The sequence below is a fragment of the Temnothorax americanus genome, unplaced genomic scaffold (assembly GCF_048541705.1).
Source record: "Temnothorax americanus isolate GAGA-0224 unplaced genomic scaffold, ASM4854170v1 Scaffold13, whole genome shotgun sequence".
Taxonomy (NCBI): Eukaryota; Metazoa; Arthropoda; class Insecta; order Hymenoptera; family Formicidae; genus Temnothorax; species Temnothorax americanus.
The window spans coordinates 4,596,332-4,613,611 of NW_027509264.1; the positions used below are offsets into that span (position 1 = coordinate 4,596,332).

A 17,280-nucleotide genomic window follows, 5' to 3' on the forward strand; every position below is an offset into this window, starting at 1 on the left:
TTTGATTTGGTTGCGTTTTCTGCACATGAAGTGAAATGAATTTGGTTTTTCGAGGAAGAAAGAGTATAAATGAATCAAATATAAAAAGTCCACGTAAAATAAACAGAGATATACACGCTTTGCAGGTTGTGGAATATTAAACGTGATTTTGATTTGACACACGTGGTGTGGTATCGCGATACAATAATATTATATATAACGATAGACCAGAATGACGCGTCGTCAACGATTTCATTTTTACGAGATCAGATCTCCGGTAATGTGGTGCGTGCAGCAAAATACGAGTACGTGCGAAACGGTAGAGACGGTCTTGTTCTAACGTCGCTACTGTAAGCCTCGTTGAAAAAGATGGTCGCGTTATCTTCTCATCGATAATTATGACGAATCATCTTCGTTATACCACAGAATCTTGCATCGAGCGAGACCTTGGCGATAAATTGAACAGGACTGTTATCTGTTGTAAGTAGAATGTGACTTCCCTCGTATCCTGCACATACACCCCGTAGTTTTTACGCTCTTACGCTCGACAATTACTACGTCATAGCGTACTAATAACTAATTAGCCGCGTGTGGGCACGTAATGACGGGACAATAGGCGACAGTCACGATGGGAAGTGCTTAGTTCGACGATAAATGCTTGCCCCCCCCGCCTCTCTTCCCTCCTCCCGCCTCCCTCCTGGCCTACATTTAATGTTTCCACAATGAACAACTCCCTCGTGTACTCCCTCGTGAAGAGGGAGGAGAGAGATATCAATCACGTGCCCGTGGCTGTTCGTTCCTCTATTTTACTTGTGTTTTATTTTAACGTACCGTCGTTACCGCAACAATCATTTTATATCACTCGAGTTATCGTATCGATCAAGCATTCTCCATGATGATATACCTACATATATTGAGAGCTCGTGTAACGCTTATTTCTCTATACTTTTAAAAATATTGTAAAAGATGTCCTCACGGCATATGTAACGAGACATAATATATGTACGATATATGCTGCGACGTACGTTGTACACAAAATACGTCGAATATACATAGCGAAAAAATATTTCGGTTTCTTTTCGCGTTTGACCGTCGATCGATTCCCGCGCGCGTGTGCGCTTAAATCAATGTCAATGTGGTGGGGTGATCTATTTGGGGATCTATTGGGGTGCGGCGCGCAACAAGAATCAGCATCAGCCAGCAAGGTGAGTCGTGGCGAAAGGTGAAGCATCTCTAGAACGAGAACGAGAACGAGAACGAGAACGAAAACGAGTACGAGTATGCGATCGCTCTCATCCGCAACCGGACTCAGCCGTACGTGACTCACTTTGTGCGCCGTCCATCTACTTCCGATCTGCTTGTACTCATAAAACTGTCTCTCGGACAAGACGAATATATCGACGCAAACTTTTCCATCTCATTTAATCTCTGGCGGACGAGGATGGCGGCAGATGATCCCCTCTGTCAGGAACCTTTGGTGTCCGTCGAATTCGAGGTTTTTGGAAAAGTACAGGGTGAGTATTGTCGAACTATATGTATTATTCACGGGTAGGGTAGGAGATAACGTATATATATATACGAACGCGAGCACTGAATACGATTTTAAACTGTCACGTATACAGTTTGTGAATATGTGAATATCGTTTCTTTTCTTATGTCGCGCCGCGCCGGCGCGCCGTCGCACACGCGCGTTCACACGTTAGATTTTCTCGATTTCAAAGTTTCCCTGCACGGCGATCGTTGAGTTTTGTTTTTTTACTCTCGTATACTTTTTATATTTTGTCTTTACTCAAAACACGCATAATCTTACGCCGACAACAGGGTTACGTATTTATATTAGATATACGTATTTTATATATAATCAAGTAAATGAATAATCACGCGCTCGTACCACGTTATTTTTGTATATATTATTATATTAAAATAATACATTTTAAAAGGTATTTTTAGTCCAACAACCATTTTTGCTCGTTTATTGGCCTTGTTCATTTCGTGTATTTTAAATAGCTGCAACGCTCTGCGTTCGATTAGAAGGGTATACCTTTGGCCATTTGTTGCATTTGAACCGACGTGGACGTCATCAGTAATATCAGTCTTACATATATACATATACGCGTGGCCGACCCGCGCGTTCGATACTTGTGTGTTGACTGCATAAATGACAATAGCATATATGTACTCTTTTTTTTATGTAAGACGTTGGCATCTATATATTTAAGTTGGTTGTTGGCAGAAATAATAAAATTCTTCAACGAACGTGCAGGTGTATATTTTCCAAAATACGTGAGGGATATATGTCTGCAATTGGAAATCTGTGGTTGGGTGAAAAATAGTAAGACTGGCACGATTCTCGGAAAGATGCAAGGACCTCGAGCGCTTGTCGATCAGATGTAAGTCTTTTTGAACGTGACGCTATTCAAATCTATCGATCTGGAATAGCGCCGGACTGTTTAGCTAGAAAAAAAGCCATCTACGTTATTACGTTACTTATTATTACTTGTACCGAAAGCGTTTGCGTACTTCATGCGCCGGTTCCTCGATCGTGGTACGTGGCCTTGACTAACACGTGCCATGTAACAAGTGATATGTTGAAAACTGACTTTAACAACGACTTAATGAAATAATGACGCAGGGACGTATTATCTCTTTCCTTTTTCGCGCGTGTCACATCTACGTCCTGGCGCGGCCCGCGACATTGGAAGAGTACAGGCCATCTTACACGAGAGAAGCGTTCAAGTTTCCTAAAAGATCTCGAGATAGTGGAAAAGCTACGTGACCTAAATCTCCAAGTTTAATATGAATAAAACACACTCACACACGCACGCACACAGTTTCGATAAGAAAACGAAATGGAATGCATTTGCCCTTGAAAGGAGAACGACCGAGTCATTGAAGAGAAATGTAGAAAAAAGTACTTGAATGAATTATATAATACGAAATGTAAAATGTGAGTAAGATCAAAGTAGGAAAATGCCAATTTATTTCTTTCACGTTCGCGTTCACGTGAATGCATGGTTATGCGTTGAACGTATTACGGTACTTCATAGATATGATGCTTGGATTCCAAGCAGTTCAACTGCTAGTCAACGATGTTATAACGGTATTATAGTAAAGACGTCAACGCTGTATGTAAGAGAGAACTGTCATTAAACGAACATGCCCCCCTCCCTCTTTCTCTCTCTCTGTGAAATGTATCCGTACGTACACGCTATTTATAATATGTACGCACTCACGTACAAAAAGTTCATTTCGACAGCTTTGCGTTAATATATATCTGCATTCGGTCTAATTACGCGCTAATTATAATTTCTAAGTATGTGAAGCATTAGTGGCAAATGCATTCGTATACAGAACGCACACTTCGTCAACGACGTTGTTTGGTAACAACAAATAACGATGTCGACAACGTAATTGGCAACACATCAAACACTCGTATGGCCTTCTTAAACTTGAAATTGACCATCGCTTAATTTCTCGTCTGCCACGTGCATCTATACAAAAGCATATCTCAGGTTTGACATTGTAAAAAATGACACGTGCTTTCAGTCTTTTTTAAGGGACTTCCCTAGTGCGACAGGTTCTAAAAATGAATGATTTTCAAAAAGGAAAACGACAAAGCCGCACGTGATCAACAACTTTTTCCCACATATTTTACTATATTTCAAGAGTGCGTACAACGTTTTACAAAATTTTACATCTGTTATTAAAGCCCGTGCCAGTCATTTTTTTGGAGCGCTGCGAAAAAACGGTGACCACGCGCGTGCAGCCGTTGTAGTTGACTGAAACCAAAAAGCAAAAGGATTCTTAATCTACTTGAGTGTGTGTGGCTATCATCTGAAGCAGAATCATGAAAAAATATTGAAAATTTAAAAAATTATAGCTAAAAAACGTCTGCTAAAAAAGACGAAAATAATTATACGCGCTATAATTTTTTAAATTTTCAATATTTTTTCATGATTCTCTGCTTCAGACGATAGCCACACACACTCAAGTAGATTAAAAATCCTTTTGCTTTTTTGTTTCAGTCAACTATACAACGGCTGCACGCGCGTGGTCACCGTTTTTTCGCGGCGCTCCAAAAAAATGGTTGGCACACGGGCTTTAATAACAAATGTAAAATTTTGAAAAACGTTGTATGTACTCTTGAAATATAGTAAAATATGTGGGAAAAAGTTGTTCGTCACGTGGCTTTGTCGTTTTCCTTTTAAAAATCATTCATTTTTAGAACCTGTCACACTAGGGAAGCCCCTTAAAAAAGACCGAAAAGACTCAGCAGCGATCATTTATCGATGGCACGTTATATACTATCAGCAAAACAACATTTATAATAGCTTTAATATGTAACGAAATCTAATTCCCAGGGCACAGTGGTTAACATCAGTGGGCAGTCCAGGTAGTGAGATACATCATTGCGAGTTTACAACGTGGGAAACTGTTACAAAGCAGCAATATCAAGGTTTTGTGATTCGTTTCTGAGTATAGCGCGCGCGCGCACACACACACACACACACACACACACGCACACGCACACGCACTTGAATGTGTATGTTCAATGCTGTATTAAACTCTAATATTAATGCAAACTAGTTGATTTGCATGTATATAGCATAGAACACGCTAAAAAATTCCACAACATCCGGAACAGTTGTGCGACACGTTTATAAAATACGTATCAGTATCTTACGTTACCTCGACAGTTTACGTACGATTCGGATGAGATATATTTGATTTGTATTTTTAATAAATTATAGATCCCTTATAAAACCTTATAAAAGGTGCGTACTCATAAGGATATATATTCCACAGAAATGTTACATTCGAGTACAGCGTGGTACGTGGAATGTTTATAATTTTAACTCTACGACTCCATACAGATAATCTTTGTTCAAGATGTAAAAGTGTAAGGATGCCAGATAACGTATACGTGCACTTTGGAATAGGAGTTCACGTAATGTCCTGTGATATACGAGCATGCCAGAACGTAAAATATTACGTGTACAGATACGCACGCGCTCCTTGAAACCGGAGAGCTTATAGGTATACGGAACCGTGCATCGAGCGCGCGCTCGTAATTCCGGAAAAATTAAATACGTAACGTGTCCGTAATACACCAAACAATATGCAACACGTCGTATTTATTCTTTGCCGTACCACTTTGCAACTTGCGTACCACTAACTTCTTTCGGTATTATTACGCACAAATATATTGTCTTTCCATTTTGATAGAAGCAGACACGTTCTTGGCTTTATGCCTGTTCTCGTTTCGTTGTATTTAATATACACGTTGTACGGCTCCATAAACGTCCTTTACTCTCAGCTTTCCACTTGATAATATCACGGGACATAGTTAACAAAATCCATGGTTAGTTGTTATCTTCATAAATAAATGTTGCGTCTAACATTAGCAGTATAATATGATAATCACTGTGACGTTTAGGTAAATGCACAGATACTCGTCGAATCAATTCCACAGTGTCGGCCGTCGAACAGTTTGTACAGACTATTTCAGGCATGTTCTGGGAAAAATTGAACGGTCAGGAAAATCCCTAAAAAAATTGATAAATATGTATAAGAACGTTGCATCGCACTCACCAGACTTTCCAAGAATCTTGTAAGTGCTGGACTCATTCGTGACATTTCTTCCAGAAGATTTGGTGTTTTTGAGAGATATGCCATCATTCTTCTTCCAGCTATAGGCAATAAGTTTGCAGCCAAACGTTCGATATCGGTTACCGCTGTAGTTACCTAACAGTATACATATATATTATTATATATAATAGATGTAAGTATAGACGTATTATGTAGTACATGGCGTACGTGTAAGCATCTGTATCGTATGCGTTGTGTGTGTGTGTGTGTGTGTGTGTGTGGGCGCGCGTGTGTGCATGTATATACCGCACGTGCGCTCGCCCTAACATACACGCATGCAAGCGCACAAAAGTGAAATGAATAAATGACGTTGTTACATATCCACCTCTTCTGCCAAACGATCGAAACCGTTTATGTACAGCTGACAGGCTTGGTGTATCCTCAACTCATCCGTATTAATTTTCCAAATAGACGCTAACGCTTGACACTTGCTCATCCACGAGATAGCATGTGTCGAACTAACCGTCACACCGTCAGTAGTCTCCCGATGAATAACGTCCATTGATGCTGTAATTACTCTACACAAAAATTCTGTACGTATATTATCCCTCTTGTCGTCTCGGTACCACGTGAGCATCGCTTTGTCCGTTATGTCTTGAAAGAGATAGGGCTGTACCTGCAGTGAGTAACGAGTCACGGTTGTTGGTTGTACATGAACGTGTATATACACGTACGTTATCACGCGTATTTTGTTACGTGTGTGACTTACCACGGATTCGAACAAGTTGTTTAATGGTTTCAACATTTTCAAGTTGAGACATGCCATCATGTACAGGACCGTAGCCACTTGCACGTGTAACAAAATCAAGTCGTACCACGCTGGAGTTTGGGAGACAGCCAGCGCGGCAAACGGTTGTGGTCCACTTACGTGTCCGTCCCACAATTCTTCCGACTTTATTACCGCATCATCTCCTCGTTCGAGTATCTCGGCCTACGTAGCGTAAATCAACTCGTATACTACTAAAGTTGAACGTTAAATATGTTACGATACGTAATTTTCTATACCCGTCTTGTGTACATACATCGATAAATATATCCAAGAAAGTAACGCAGTGTTGTAAAAACGTTGTCACTTGAATGTCAGATAAACCGATGTCTTGCATACATAATCTCTCCTTTGGCAACTTTCCGAGTTTGTTCATCAACTTTGCCGTCGCTTCCATCCTTCTCTTTATGTGAAGCGTCCACAACAGACAGCAGACGCCTGTCGACACGAAGCATAAACGTAAATAAATACGCTACACGAACATTTACATACTCTAGAGTAAAAAGCACGGGTAGAAGTGCATTTACCATGCTTCATCGTCTTCATGGGTATTTGTCGTAAAACGGTCAAGGCAGCTGCGAGCGAATCCAACTGAGTGACATCTTTATCCCAGGACATGGCAAACTCCCAGCATAACGTGGCTAATAGAACGCTGCTCGTTAAACTGTACGGAAAGTGGCGTTTGAGTAGGGCCATATTGTCTAGAGAAGAAACGAGAAAGAGATGATTAACGTACGACAAAACATACATAGTTTTAACGTTTAAGGGATCCGTGTTTCTTCAAGATATGTCTTGCCTAAAACGCACGCTTCCGCAGTCGCATCAACTTTCGCCTCGTCTCCGATTTCTATCGATAAAGAAAGAAGTTTCGTTCGTTCGTGTCGAGGTACTTGGACAGCAGTCGCTTCATTCAGCGTATCGTCAGCGGTCACGTGTGTAGACTCCACCATTGACACGTGCAATAACTGATCGAATTCCACGTCGGTCGTGTCGATTAACCGCGCTGGATCGACACCCGTTGTACCGAGCCACTTTGCAACCAGTTCAGACACCGAACCTGACTCACACAAGAACGAAGAAAACATAGAGGAGCGTAGAGTGCCAAACCGAGACGCGAAGGGGATGAACCCCGCGAGTTTAAATACGTACCTCTTCCTCTAGAGAGAATCGATGCTAAAGAAATGTCGTTTCGCGCGAATGGCAGAGCAAAGAATCGTGTCGTCTCATCTGGTACAACTCGCTGACTAGTGAGTTAGAGAATCAGGCTTGTCATTTATCACGGTAGCAAAACGCACGACGTGTATCAAACATGCATCCTATAACATCCTATATAGCGATACGCACCTAACAACAGCATTCAAAATAGTGATATCCTCAAGATTCCCGATCAACACGGCGAATTGACAGGTATCGTTACTGACATTTTCCCATTCGCTACGCGAACTGTACGTTTCATCGTCTGGTGTGACGTCAGTCGGCTTACTATTCTCCGATACATCTATTTTGATTACCGTGTTCCCATTTTTTATGTTTTTTTCCTCTTCGTTTCCATTATTATTTCCCAACTTTGCAAGTTTCTGACTTTGCACGCTCTCCTTATACTTTTCCATAGTCATAGCGGTCGCCCTACACGCCAACGCAGCGGTAAACGCGTTGAAAGGTTTCGTAGATTCCGTCAGGATAGCGCGTACGTTTTTCCACCATGAAGAAACCTCGTTATATTCGACACATATTTCTTCCACATCTGTTTGATTTCACGTAACGTCAAAATGGATCAAACGTGGGGGACTACGTACGGGGATACCTGATACTTAAAAGCCATGTTACCGGTTAACAAACAAATGACACGCAGCAGCTGCGTAAAGCGTTTTAATTCACGTTCCGAAAACTTGGCTTCTTCCCTGCGCGTCCAATACATTAGTGCCAGTCGCATGATGACGAACGGTTGAATGTTACTGTCTTTAGCCGCTTGCTGCCATTTCACCATCATATCGTCGGACGACATCCATCTTTGGTATATCACGCGCGCTAAAAGTTACATTAAATCGCATTTTATAAGAATATACGATATACACGCTCATGCGAATGGCATGTTTTAACTATTAAAAAGTATATATAATACTTACAAATCTCGTGTAACGTATCCTCTTTTACATCTTTTCGTAACCCAATCAATCTCGATGTTCCCACGTCGAAACACGATAGAAAATCAAAGAACGCATTTTCATCCTTAAATTTCACTCTAGTTTCCGCCGAAACGTCACCACCTCTGAAGTTGCTCAACATTTTAGCCAATTTGGTAACACGATTTACTTCTCGTTCCGAAGTTAATAAAGTCAAAGATAACGTTTTAGCCGTCGTTGCGTCACCTACTGTTGCACGATCGCACTCGGATGGTACGTCAATGTGAGACTCGACATATTTATAAAATGTAATTATTCGTCTCAATTGCCGTGTCACGTGACAAAGCATCTTGGCGGTAGGCTCCACGTCTTCTTCTTCTTCTTCTTCCACGCCTTTCTCCTCTTTTTCTTTTTCTTCCTCTTCTGTAAGATATTAACACGACATTCGTATTGTGTGCCGTCTTATATTTGTAATATAGTATAATGTAGCACGACTACATTATAGCGCAGAACATTTTATGTGTGGAAAGCGGTGTACCTCGTTTTAATATAAAACAATCCGTCGCAGCGAGCAAAGCGTCTGGTAAGATATGCTTGCTGTTCATTAAAACCTCTATCGTCTGTACTCGAATTTCATTCGTTTCCAAACTCAGACAAGTATCGGCAACTTTGGAAACTAATCTCGCCTCATTAAAATCCTCTTCTCTCAGAAATGTTCGCAGTTTCCTAAGTAGATGTATGTCGCGTGCCCGTTTTCCGTTTTTGCTATTAAGCGCAAAGTGAAATGGAACACGAATCTCTTTTAATCCTCCAAGCGGATCGATAAATACACAAGAATATTGCGCTTTATTCTTCGATAAAACGGCACTGTCCGTTGCGCCAAGAAAACCATACGTAATGTACAGTAATCTGCAAGAGACAAGTTAGTACATCAGACGAGTACGTTCACACGAGAGAGACACGAGAGACGAAAAGTGTGAAGGACGAAACGAAAGGAAAACATAGAAGCAGAGGGATAGAGCGATAGATCGGGCGACTTACCGTCCATTTTTGCTAGCGGTAAACGTAGTGATCTTTGGACCTTGCTGTATACTCCAAATATCTATCACACCTTTCTTTGGCGCGTAAATAACTAAAAATAGAGCGGTGCGCAAGAAAGCTTTACGTCCAGATTTATCAATATTCTTGCGTGTTCCACGCGCTCTCTCCTCGGCGACTTCAATCCAACCACACTGAGCGTCGCGATATCCTTTCCACATCCTTAGAGCTATACCCTTTTTATTATTTACGAGAATTACTCTACCCATAGCGTCCGATATTACCGAAAACATCTTGTTCGGGCAACAAACGATGCACGCACCTTCTCTCATAATATCGCTTAAACCAAATCGACACGCCATTGTCTCTATGGCGTCATGGCTACGACCTTTCGATGCTTCAGATGCTGCATTCTTGGACGTTCCACGAAACCACCTGAGGAAAAATCACGTTATCCACGTAACGTACGTCTTTGGAACGTCTCGGAGACGTATACGGCATAGTACGATGAGTAACGCGGACGCTTGCACTGGTGCGCGCTAAGGCTCGTTTCGTATATTTGTTCTTATATATTTAAGGTCGCTTAAAGATACACGTTCAAGAACCTTTTAGCCACGAAAAAACGCCGTATGGGTGCTGTACAGCGCCGTTTACTGGCTAAGAAGTATTTCAAGAGGTATTTAAGACGATCTGTGTAAATATAAAACGTGACTAAAAACAAGCGCACTTACGGTACAGCAGTACCAATAGCGTTAGCCAGTTTGCTCGCCATAGCACGAGCGACATCCGACAGCACCGGTGCGTTACCACCTTCCAGTGCATAATGGAATCCTACAAATGGTCGTTTTCCGGTCGCAATGACTAACGTGTGTTGAGGCGCACTCGATCTGTACGTTGCATTATATCCACCGCATATCGAAGCTGTCATTAAATGGTCAAAGCTATTTATCGACGTTGTACCAATGACTTCTAAGTCGTTTGTAATGTCTTGATTTTTGAACGTCCATCTTTTGTATGACAACGTTGTAACTGGTGGTAAATCCGTGCAATTCGCTTGAACTGTAAAAAAAATGGAAAAGTAAAAAGATGTTTGAACGCTTAAGCGAAAGACACGGGGAGCAGTGAACAACGATATACCTTTAGCCAAATGCGTTCTACAAGCACGTAAAGTTGAAAATAACGGAAATCCTTGTAATATACAAACACCACTGTTGTATAAAATATAAACTTCTTCACTAGAGCCGGCATCACCAGCGTGTTTGGGTGAGCAAAACGAATGACACTTTATTCCTAAAATCGACTCCGTATGGATTTGCTCCCCAAAGAGCAACGCACCCGTCTGATAAAAACAGAATAACGATGTAACAACGCGACGAAAACGAAATAATACAAGAGTAAAAGAAGAACGTAATATACTCTCTTACTTCCGTGTAGAATCTAACGAATCCTGTATTATATCCAACAGCTATACAGGTCCAATCTGGACCGGCAGCCTTTCCTAAAGATATCAAAGGTAAGCAGATCATCGATGTTACCCATTCACTGAAAACAGCCTTCATTATACGTTACGTTAAAAAATATTTTTCTAGTATACGTTAACAAAGTTACGTACTTTTGCTCTTTCGTCACTTCTCCGTGCCACGTTACGTGGAACTTGGTTTTTACCTCGCCTAATTCTTGCGAATCCCATCTCGCTATTACAAAATGTAAAAAAACATATTAACGTTTACAACTATGCACGTGTATATAATATCTTGGCGTATACGTGTTATTTGTCACAAAAATAAAAAAATTTATAGTTGTCTTCCACAAACTTTATTCGAAGGACGACGACGTACGTATGACGTGTATCCCGAAGTAACTCCGTATATATAAATATATATGCTGTACTTAATAACGTACTTGTCAATACAACCTGTACGTATTCCTTCGAAAACAAAGTTCGTGTAAGAAAACTGGGTATGCAAATACTTTTTTGATCCACTATATATATATATATATATATATAACAGGTAGCAGAGTAACGTCAAATGACGTATTACGAACGTCTTACGGACGTCTCTAACATCACGAAAACGTCCGTAAGACGTCCTTAGACGTCATCCTGCTACCCGAGTTCTTTTTATGACCATGCGTAAATGATACTATACAAGATTTGCACCTACAAACAAATATAATCATCCTTGTATTCCAAGCCATCGTAAGTACATCCCCAACCGACGATAGCGCGATAACACAGTCTTGAAGAGGTAATTCATCGCTCGGTATATACTCGACTGAAAGAAATGTACTGATAAATCAGAGAGTGCATACTATACTTATCATATCAAATAAAGAACTTACATTTGTTAACAGTATCGCACGAAAGCAATTTTTTAACATCATCCACGTCTGGTATGTTTGCTATTCTTTTAATTTGACAGGACATTACGCTTTGATGGTTATGTACTTTGATGTACGGGTAACACTTCCGTAAACTTATTCTTCGTATTTACTTATTTCTTTTACCACGGTATTTAAATATAAGACAAACATGGTCCGTTGTTGTATATACGACATACAGTACGTCCTTCGTCAATAGAGAACGTGTCACTCTTAATTTTTAACTTTTTGCGTGTCCCATAACGTATATTTTACTCGCTTTCTGTTCTAAAAAATCATAAAACGTATTCAATAAGTGACAGACGTGTTGTGTTCTTGGGGTGGAACACAGTGCCGCGTGGGCGTAGTAGTAAATACACTGGGTACAGTGTAATAAAAGTATTTATTCTCCCAAGTATGACCGCGTGCTAACTAGTACAGAGCTGAACCAGGAATGCTCGCTTCCAGGCATGAACTGGCATGAAGAAAGGCGCACGCAAGCACCGCGCAGTCACGTGGTCTCCTTTCGTAAGACCTATTCGCATGAGCCAATCCGAGGCTCCTCGCAGATGCATGTCCGAGGCTGACATGCCGCGCAGTGGCGCGTTAATATGAAACGCCACACAACAAGACGATTTAACAACTGTTGACAACACATCTGACAACCTCGTTTACAAGACATCTCTTAAAGCTGGATGCACACGTGGCGACGAGAAGATTCGATGGCGCCCCCGGCGCGATACTACTAAAGGCCACGTTCACCACGTATAACCGACTTAACAGGCGTGACCAATAAAAATGACGCCACCCTGCTAACTTTACCACAAATCTAAGTTTAAACCGAGCTTAGCTGAACAGCCGTTATATCTAACGCCATGGTTAAACTCGTATTGCGATCCACAATGTGTTTATAACTGCAGTTTACGTAAACCTATAGTTTATACGAAGAAACTCTCGAAGATTTCTCTTTCTTCTCAAACATAGAATGTGATTGGTTAATTCAAGTAGGAGAACGCGCGAAAATAGGTGCACGCTGGGATCTTATATGTAAAACAGGTTATGTGTGCATATCGTGCGTATCAACGGGATCAACAGTATACAGTTTTATGTTGTGTAACAATCTGAATACAGCAAAATATAAATATGGCAAAAGTTCAATCAAGTCAAAAGAAGAGACTACCAAATTTCTCAAATTTGGAGAAAATAAAATTAATAGAAATAATAGAGCGAGAAAGAAGCATTATAGAAAATAAAAAGACTGACAATGTCAGCCTAAAAGACAAAGAGAATTGTTGGATAAACATTGCAAAGGAGTTCAACAGCAATTCCATCTCAGGACATCGGGATGTCGGATGTCTGAAGAACTGTTGGGATAACCTAAAGAAAAAAACTCGGAAACATTTTGCTGATATTCGTAGTGAACTTTTCAAAACAGGTATTATATCATAGCTGTGTTTCAATATTTACTGCTAAAAATCTACAGTTTACGTTATGTACACTATAAATTTTCAGTACTGGCAGTGAATATCGGAATGCAGCCCATATAATATTTTATTAAAATATTAATTCAATTTATTTAGTGTATATTTTAAAAATAATAATATAGATTATATACAGGTAAGTTATATCTACAAGTATATTTTATCAGTAATTTGTATACAGGTGGTGGAAAGATGAATATCATTGATGATCCTATTGCTGAGAGGGTCAAAGGTATTATTCAGCCATCAGTTGAAGGTTTACCTAATAAATTTGACAGCGATTACATGCCAGGTATGCTATAAAATAATTTTATATATTCCTTAGAACATTTATACAATTAGTAAACTTTAAAATTTGCAATTAAAATAAAAGAATTTAGAAATTGGTGTACATATATGCATGAACATTACAGGGTACGTGTTATTTTCTTAAATATAAAAATTTGATAATATATATGATTCAATTTTTTGTTTACTTGACAAAGAACTTTTTTAAAGACATAACATATAAGAAACAAAGAATGTCATTGATTTTTATGTTAGGATTAATAAATATATACTTATGACAGCATAATATGTATTACAGGCATAGATGAGCCACAGAGCAACGAACAGTTGGACGATAAAGACGTTTATCAAGTGGTTGAGGTATATATATCGAAAATACTTATGCTATATATCTGATATTTAAAATATTATTAGAAAAACTATTGTCTTAAAATATTTGTTACAGATACTTGAAGAAGAAGATTCAAATGCTGCAAATTGGGCTCAATGGACACCAGTCAAGCTAAGTTCTGAAAAGAGCAAAGAATTGCAGTTCTCAAACAACAATAAAAATGAAGATTTATTGACTCTGAAAGATATACAAACAGTCCTTCCGCAATCCTCCAAGGAAAAATCCAATTCGTCAACAAGTAGCGCATCAGGATCAAATTTGAAGCGTAAGAAATCCAAACAGCTTCAAGTAAACGCTTCCAAACGAAATGAACGGTATTATAACCTTGCACAATCCAAATTGGAATTAGTAGAAACAATGAAGGAAAATCTTTGTGAAAAAACGGCAATCGAAATAGCAATTTGCAAAATGCAATTAGAAAAAGAAAGACTTCAAGTAGAACTTCTTAAGAAACAATTAGATTCTTTTGAAAAGAAACAGTTAAATTCTGTTGAAAAGAAATAATATCGTTCTTTTACTTTTATATTATTTTATAATATTCTTTTACAATTTCATTATTTTCTATTTGAATTATATAAAATACGTTTTTCGTTAAAAAATTAATGCATTTATTGAAACTGTTGTATTTTAGTTTATACTACTTGTAAGAGTACTTAATACTAAATATGAAAGAAATAGTATTTCACATTATATGAATAGAATACATTTTTAATATAGGTAACACAAGACTCAACTTAAAAGAGTTCCTATTTAGATTATATATTAGTTGCTATTTAGATTAAATATTAAACACTATGTCAAAAGAATTAGTTCTATATGTATGTATACATTGAAGTTGTCTTGTGTTATCTATATTGTTATCTATTTTTAAATTGTTACTTTAAAGTACCAAAGAAACAAGTGCAAATATATAGAAATACAAGTTTATTTTATTATCGTACATGATATTATTTTATTATCGTATATTGGGAATTGTAACAATATTGATAAGGTACCAAATATGAAAATTATTTAAATAAAAATTATAATTTTTTATCGACAGTTGCTCCACTTTTTATTTCTCCCTTTCTAGGATTCTTCACTTATGTCAACTTGCGATGTGTATTTTTTGTGACTATATACTTTGGTCAATTTTGTAGTATCAATAAAAAACCGTGTAAAATATCAATATTTTATTTCAAGATACAATAGCAGGACTGCAAATACTATTCCTCTATACTATAGTCACTTTTTTCATCATGGAGTAGTCCAAAATGTAGCACATTTACCACCTGATTATTCTACAATAAGCTGCAAAATAATGTAATATGTTTTAATAATACTGTTTATTAGTATGTACGGATTAAATTGATAATAAAATTATAATTTCCAGAAACAATGAAAACTAGTAACTTATCATTTGTACAGCATTATAAAAATAATATTGGAAATTTGATAACAATGTATTCTGTCGCATTTAACTATGAAATATTAAGCAGTTATATCGTTGTTGAAGTATACTATTTATAAATTAATAAATAATTTACCATATAATTATTTTCTTACCTTTGGAAATAATCGTTGATTATTGCATGCTGCATGCCATTGTTACCGGGTCCATCATGTCTATAAGCTATATTTCCTTCTTGTAAAAGATTTTCCCATGGAGCAGGCAATACTAATTCAGGATCGTTTGCTGGTACTGGATCTCCACCACGTCGAGCAATATTATGCAACACAGCAGTTGCAATAATAACAGGTAGCACTTTATCCACTTTTTGAAATCGGGACCCAAGTGCTAAAATAGGGAATCTTCTTTTCCATATTCCGAATACACGCTCGATGGTATTGCGTGTTCGTATATGTGCTTCATTATATAGATGCTCCGCACGAGTTCGTGGATTTTGTAAAGGAGTCATAAAATACGAGCGAACGGCATAACCACCGTCACCTAATAGCAACGAATTTTGAAATGTTCCAGCTTCGAATAAAGCACGTATTCTTGAATTGTTGAAAATTGTAGCATCGTGCACTGATCCTTGCCAACGAGCCACAAGATCGGTTATCTCTAAATTTGCATTGCAGACTGCTTGAACATTTACAGAAAAGTAACCCTTTCTATTCCTAAAATATTCAGCATCGTTTCCACCTGAAATAAATAACTTTCAGTTGATCTTTGTAGTTATCAATACATGAAAAAAAATAAAGTTGCTTCAATTAAACGCAACGTCACGGGCTGCCACAAACATAAACAGTTAATTCAATTGGATATTATTTGAACGAAAACATCAGATAGTTGTTTTAATAATCCAAATATTTGGTTCAAGCAATATCCAATTGAATTAACCGTTCATGATTGTAGCAGCCCGTGACGTAGACGTTTAATCGAAGCAACTGCATTTTTGTCTATGTAGAAATTTTTGTAAAACATAAATCAAGATAAAATATAAATCTAATTAATCTATTCATTACAAACCAAAAATAATTAATAAGAAATAACATTTTGAGAGATGTAAAACCTTTTGTATAAAACAATGAAGGTATATGAGGTATATAGTGTATGAAAAAACACATGTTTTACTGATAAATTACAAATTATACATAACATGTAAAAAAATTGTTTTTAGATTTATTGTAGGATATCATACATAACAAAATTATCAAATTTAATCTGTAAAAAATTTATTTTTTACAGATATATAATTTAAAGAATAATTCGTGTATATGTGTGCGTGTTACGCCTATACAAAAATATACGCTAATAGTTTTATTGTTAACATATTTCTTTCAAAAGTTGAATATTACTCACCAAATGACTGTACTTTTATGTGAGTGCAATCTATGCAACCTATTACTCTTGGGAATCGTGCAATATCAAAAAACTTCATCTGTTCTCTTTTTATTTCCTCGGCAAGCATAGGAAACTTTATATATCTTGGTCGAAGACGAGCAATAGCAGCAGTCACCCGATGAATGATTCTGTGAGAACTTGTTTTGCTCACTCCAGAATAATCTCCTGCTGATAATAAATGACTCCCAGTTGCATAAAACCTTAATGTCAGAAGAAGCTGCTTCATTGGAGATATAACATTGTTTCTGGCAAAAAAATTTTATTATTTGTATTAATCGTGTTAGCTCTTGCTTATTTCATATCCAGTAAACACCAAGCAATAGTAACATTGCAATGTTTCCACTGCACAATTTAAATACAATAATAATACATGT

General features: G+C 38.0%; 3 protein-coding genes across 6 annotated transcripts; 2 read left to right on the plus strand and 1 right to left on the minus strand.

Moving 5' to 3' along the window:
* Positions 1-63: 63 nt before the first annotated feature.
* On the plus strand, positions 64-5,948 carry LOC143893963 (acylphosphatase-2). Its single transcript, XM_077399885.1, has 3 exons — positions 64-1,493; positions 2,243-2,369; positions 4,341-5,948. Exons 1-3 carry the CDS (start codon positions 1,421-1,423, stop codon positions 4,453-4,455), a joined length of 315 nt encoding a protein of 104 aa, XP_077256011.1. The 5' UTR covers positions 64-1,420; the 3' UTR covers positions 4,456-5,948.
* Rab3-gap (Rab3 GTPase activating protein) lies at positions 4,802-12,378 on the minus strand. Of its 4 annotated transcripts, XM_077399858.1 has the most exons (20): positions 11,899-12,378; positions 11,717-11,831; positions 11,168-11,249; positions 10,980-11,108; positions 10,693-10,894; positions 10,287-10,614; positions 9,878-9,990; positions 9,559-9,784; positions 9,056-9,426; positions 8,521-8,940; positions 8,222-8,422; positions 7,739-8,138; positions 7,544-7,638; positions 7,191-7,451; positions 6,922-7,095; positions 6,651-6,832; positions 6,338-6,559; positions 5,954-6,244; positions 5,572-5,724; positions 4,802-5,495 (listed from the first exon to the last, which is right to left on the minus strand). In XM_077399858.1, the coding sequence occupies exons 1-20, from the start codon at positions 11,981-11,983 to the stop codon at positions 5,343-5,345; spliced, it is 4,203 nt and encodes a 1,400-aa protein (XP_077255984.1). In that variant the 5' UTR covers positions 11,984-12,378; the 3' UTR covers positions 4,802-5,342. The 4 variants fall into 4 exon arrangements, with proteins under 4 accessions (XP_077255984.1, XP_077255983.1, XP_077255981.1 ...); XM_077399857.1 differs by having other exon boundaries at positions 9,559-9,990; positions 10,980-11,097; positions 11,721-11,831; XM_077399855.1 differs by having other exon boundaries at positions 9,559-9,990.
* Positions 12,379-12,743: 365 nt separating this feature from the next.
* Positions 12,744-14,868, plus strand: LOC143893960 (uncharacterized). Its single transcript, XM_077399878.1, has 4 exons — positions 12,744-13,351; positions 13,579-13,689; positions 13,984-14,045; positions 14,131-14,868. The coding sequence occupies exons 1-4, from the start codon at positions 13,060-13,062 to the stop codon at positions 14,578-14,580; spliced, it is 915 nt and encodes a 304-aa protein (XP_077256004.1). The 5' UTR covers positions 12,744-13,059; the 3' UTR covers positions 14,581-14,868.
* Positions 14,869-17,280: the final 2,412 nt, after the last annotated feature.

What these genes read in the sequence shown, in the direction of transcription:
- Rab3-gap (XM_077399855.1), bottom strand. Translation starts at nt 11,983, where the DNA reads ATGTCCTGTCAAATTAAAAGAATAGCAAACATACCAGACGTGGATGAT. An exon ending in TCGTTAGATTCTACACGGAA is followed by an intron (nt 10,895 to 10,979) that starts GTAAGAGAGTAT and finishes TGTTTTTATCAG; the next exon opens with ACGGGTGCGTTGCTCTTTGG. An exon ending in CAAGATTCTTGGAAAGTCTG is followed by an intron (nt 5,496 to 5,571) that starts GTGAGTGCGATG and finishes AATTTTTCCCAG; the next exon opens with AACATGCCTGAAATAGTCTG.
- LOC143893960 (XM_077399878.1), top strand. Translation starts at nt 13,060, where the DNA reads ATGGCAAAAGTTCAATCAAGTCAAAAGAAGAGACTACCAAATTTCTCA. An exon ending in TAGTGAACTTTTCAAAACAG is followed by an intron (nt 13,352 to 13,578) that starts GTATTATATCAT and finishes ATTTGTATACAG; the next exon opens with GTGGTGGAAAGATGAATATC. An exon ending in TGACAGCGATTACATGCCAG is followed by an intron (nt 13,690 to 13,983) that starts GTATGCTATAAA and finishes TATGTATTACAG; the next exon opens with GCATAGATGAGCCACAGAGC.
- LOC143893963 (XM_077399885.1), top strand. Translation starts at nt 1,421, where the DNA reads ATGGCGGCAGATGATCCCCTCTGTCAGGAACCTTTGGTGTCCGTCGAA. An exon ending in GGTTTTTGGAAAAGTACAGG is followed by an intron (nt 1,494 to 2,242) that starts GTGAGTATTGTC and finishes ACGAACGTGCAG; the next exon opens with GTGTATATTTTCCAAAATAC. An exon ending in CGAGCGCTTGTCGATCAGAT is followed by an intron (nt 2,370 to 4,340) that starts GTAAGTCTTTTT and finishes TCTAATTCCCAG; the next exon opens with GGCACAGTGGTTAACATCAG.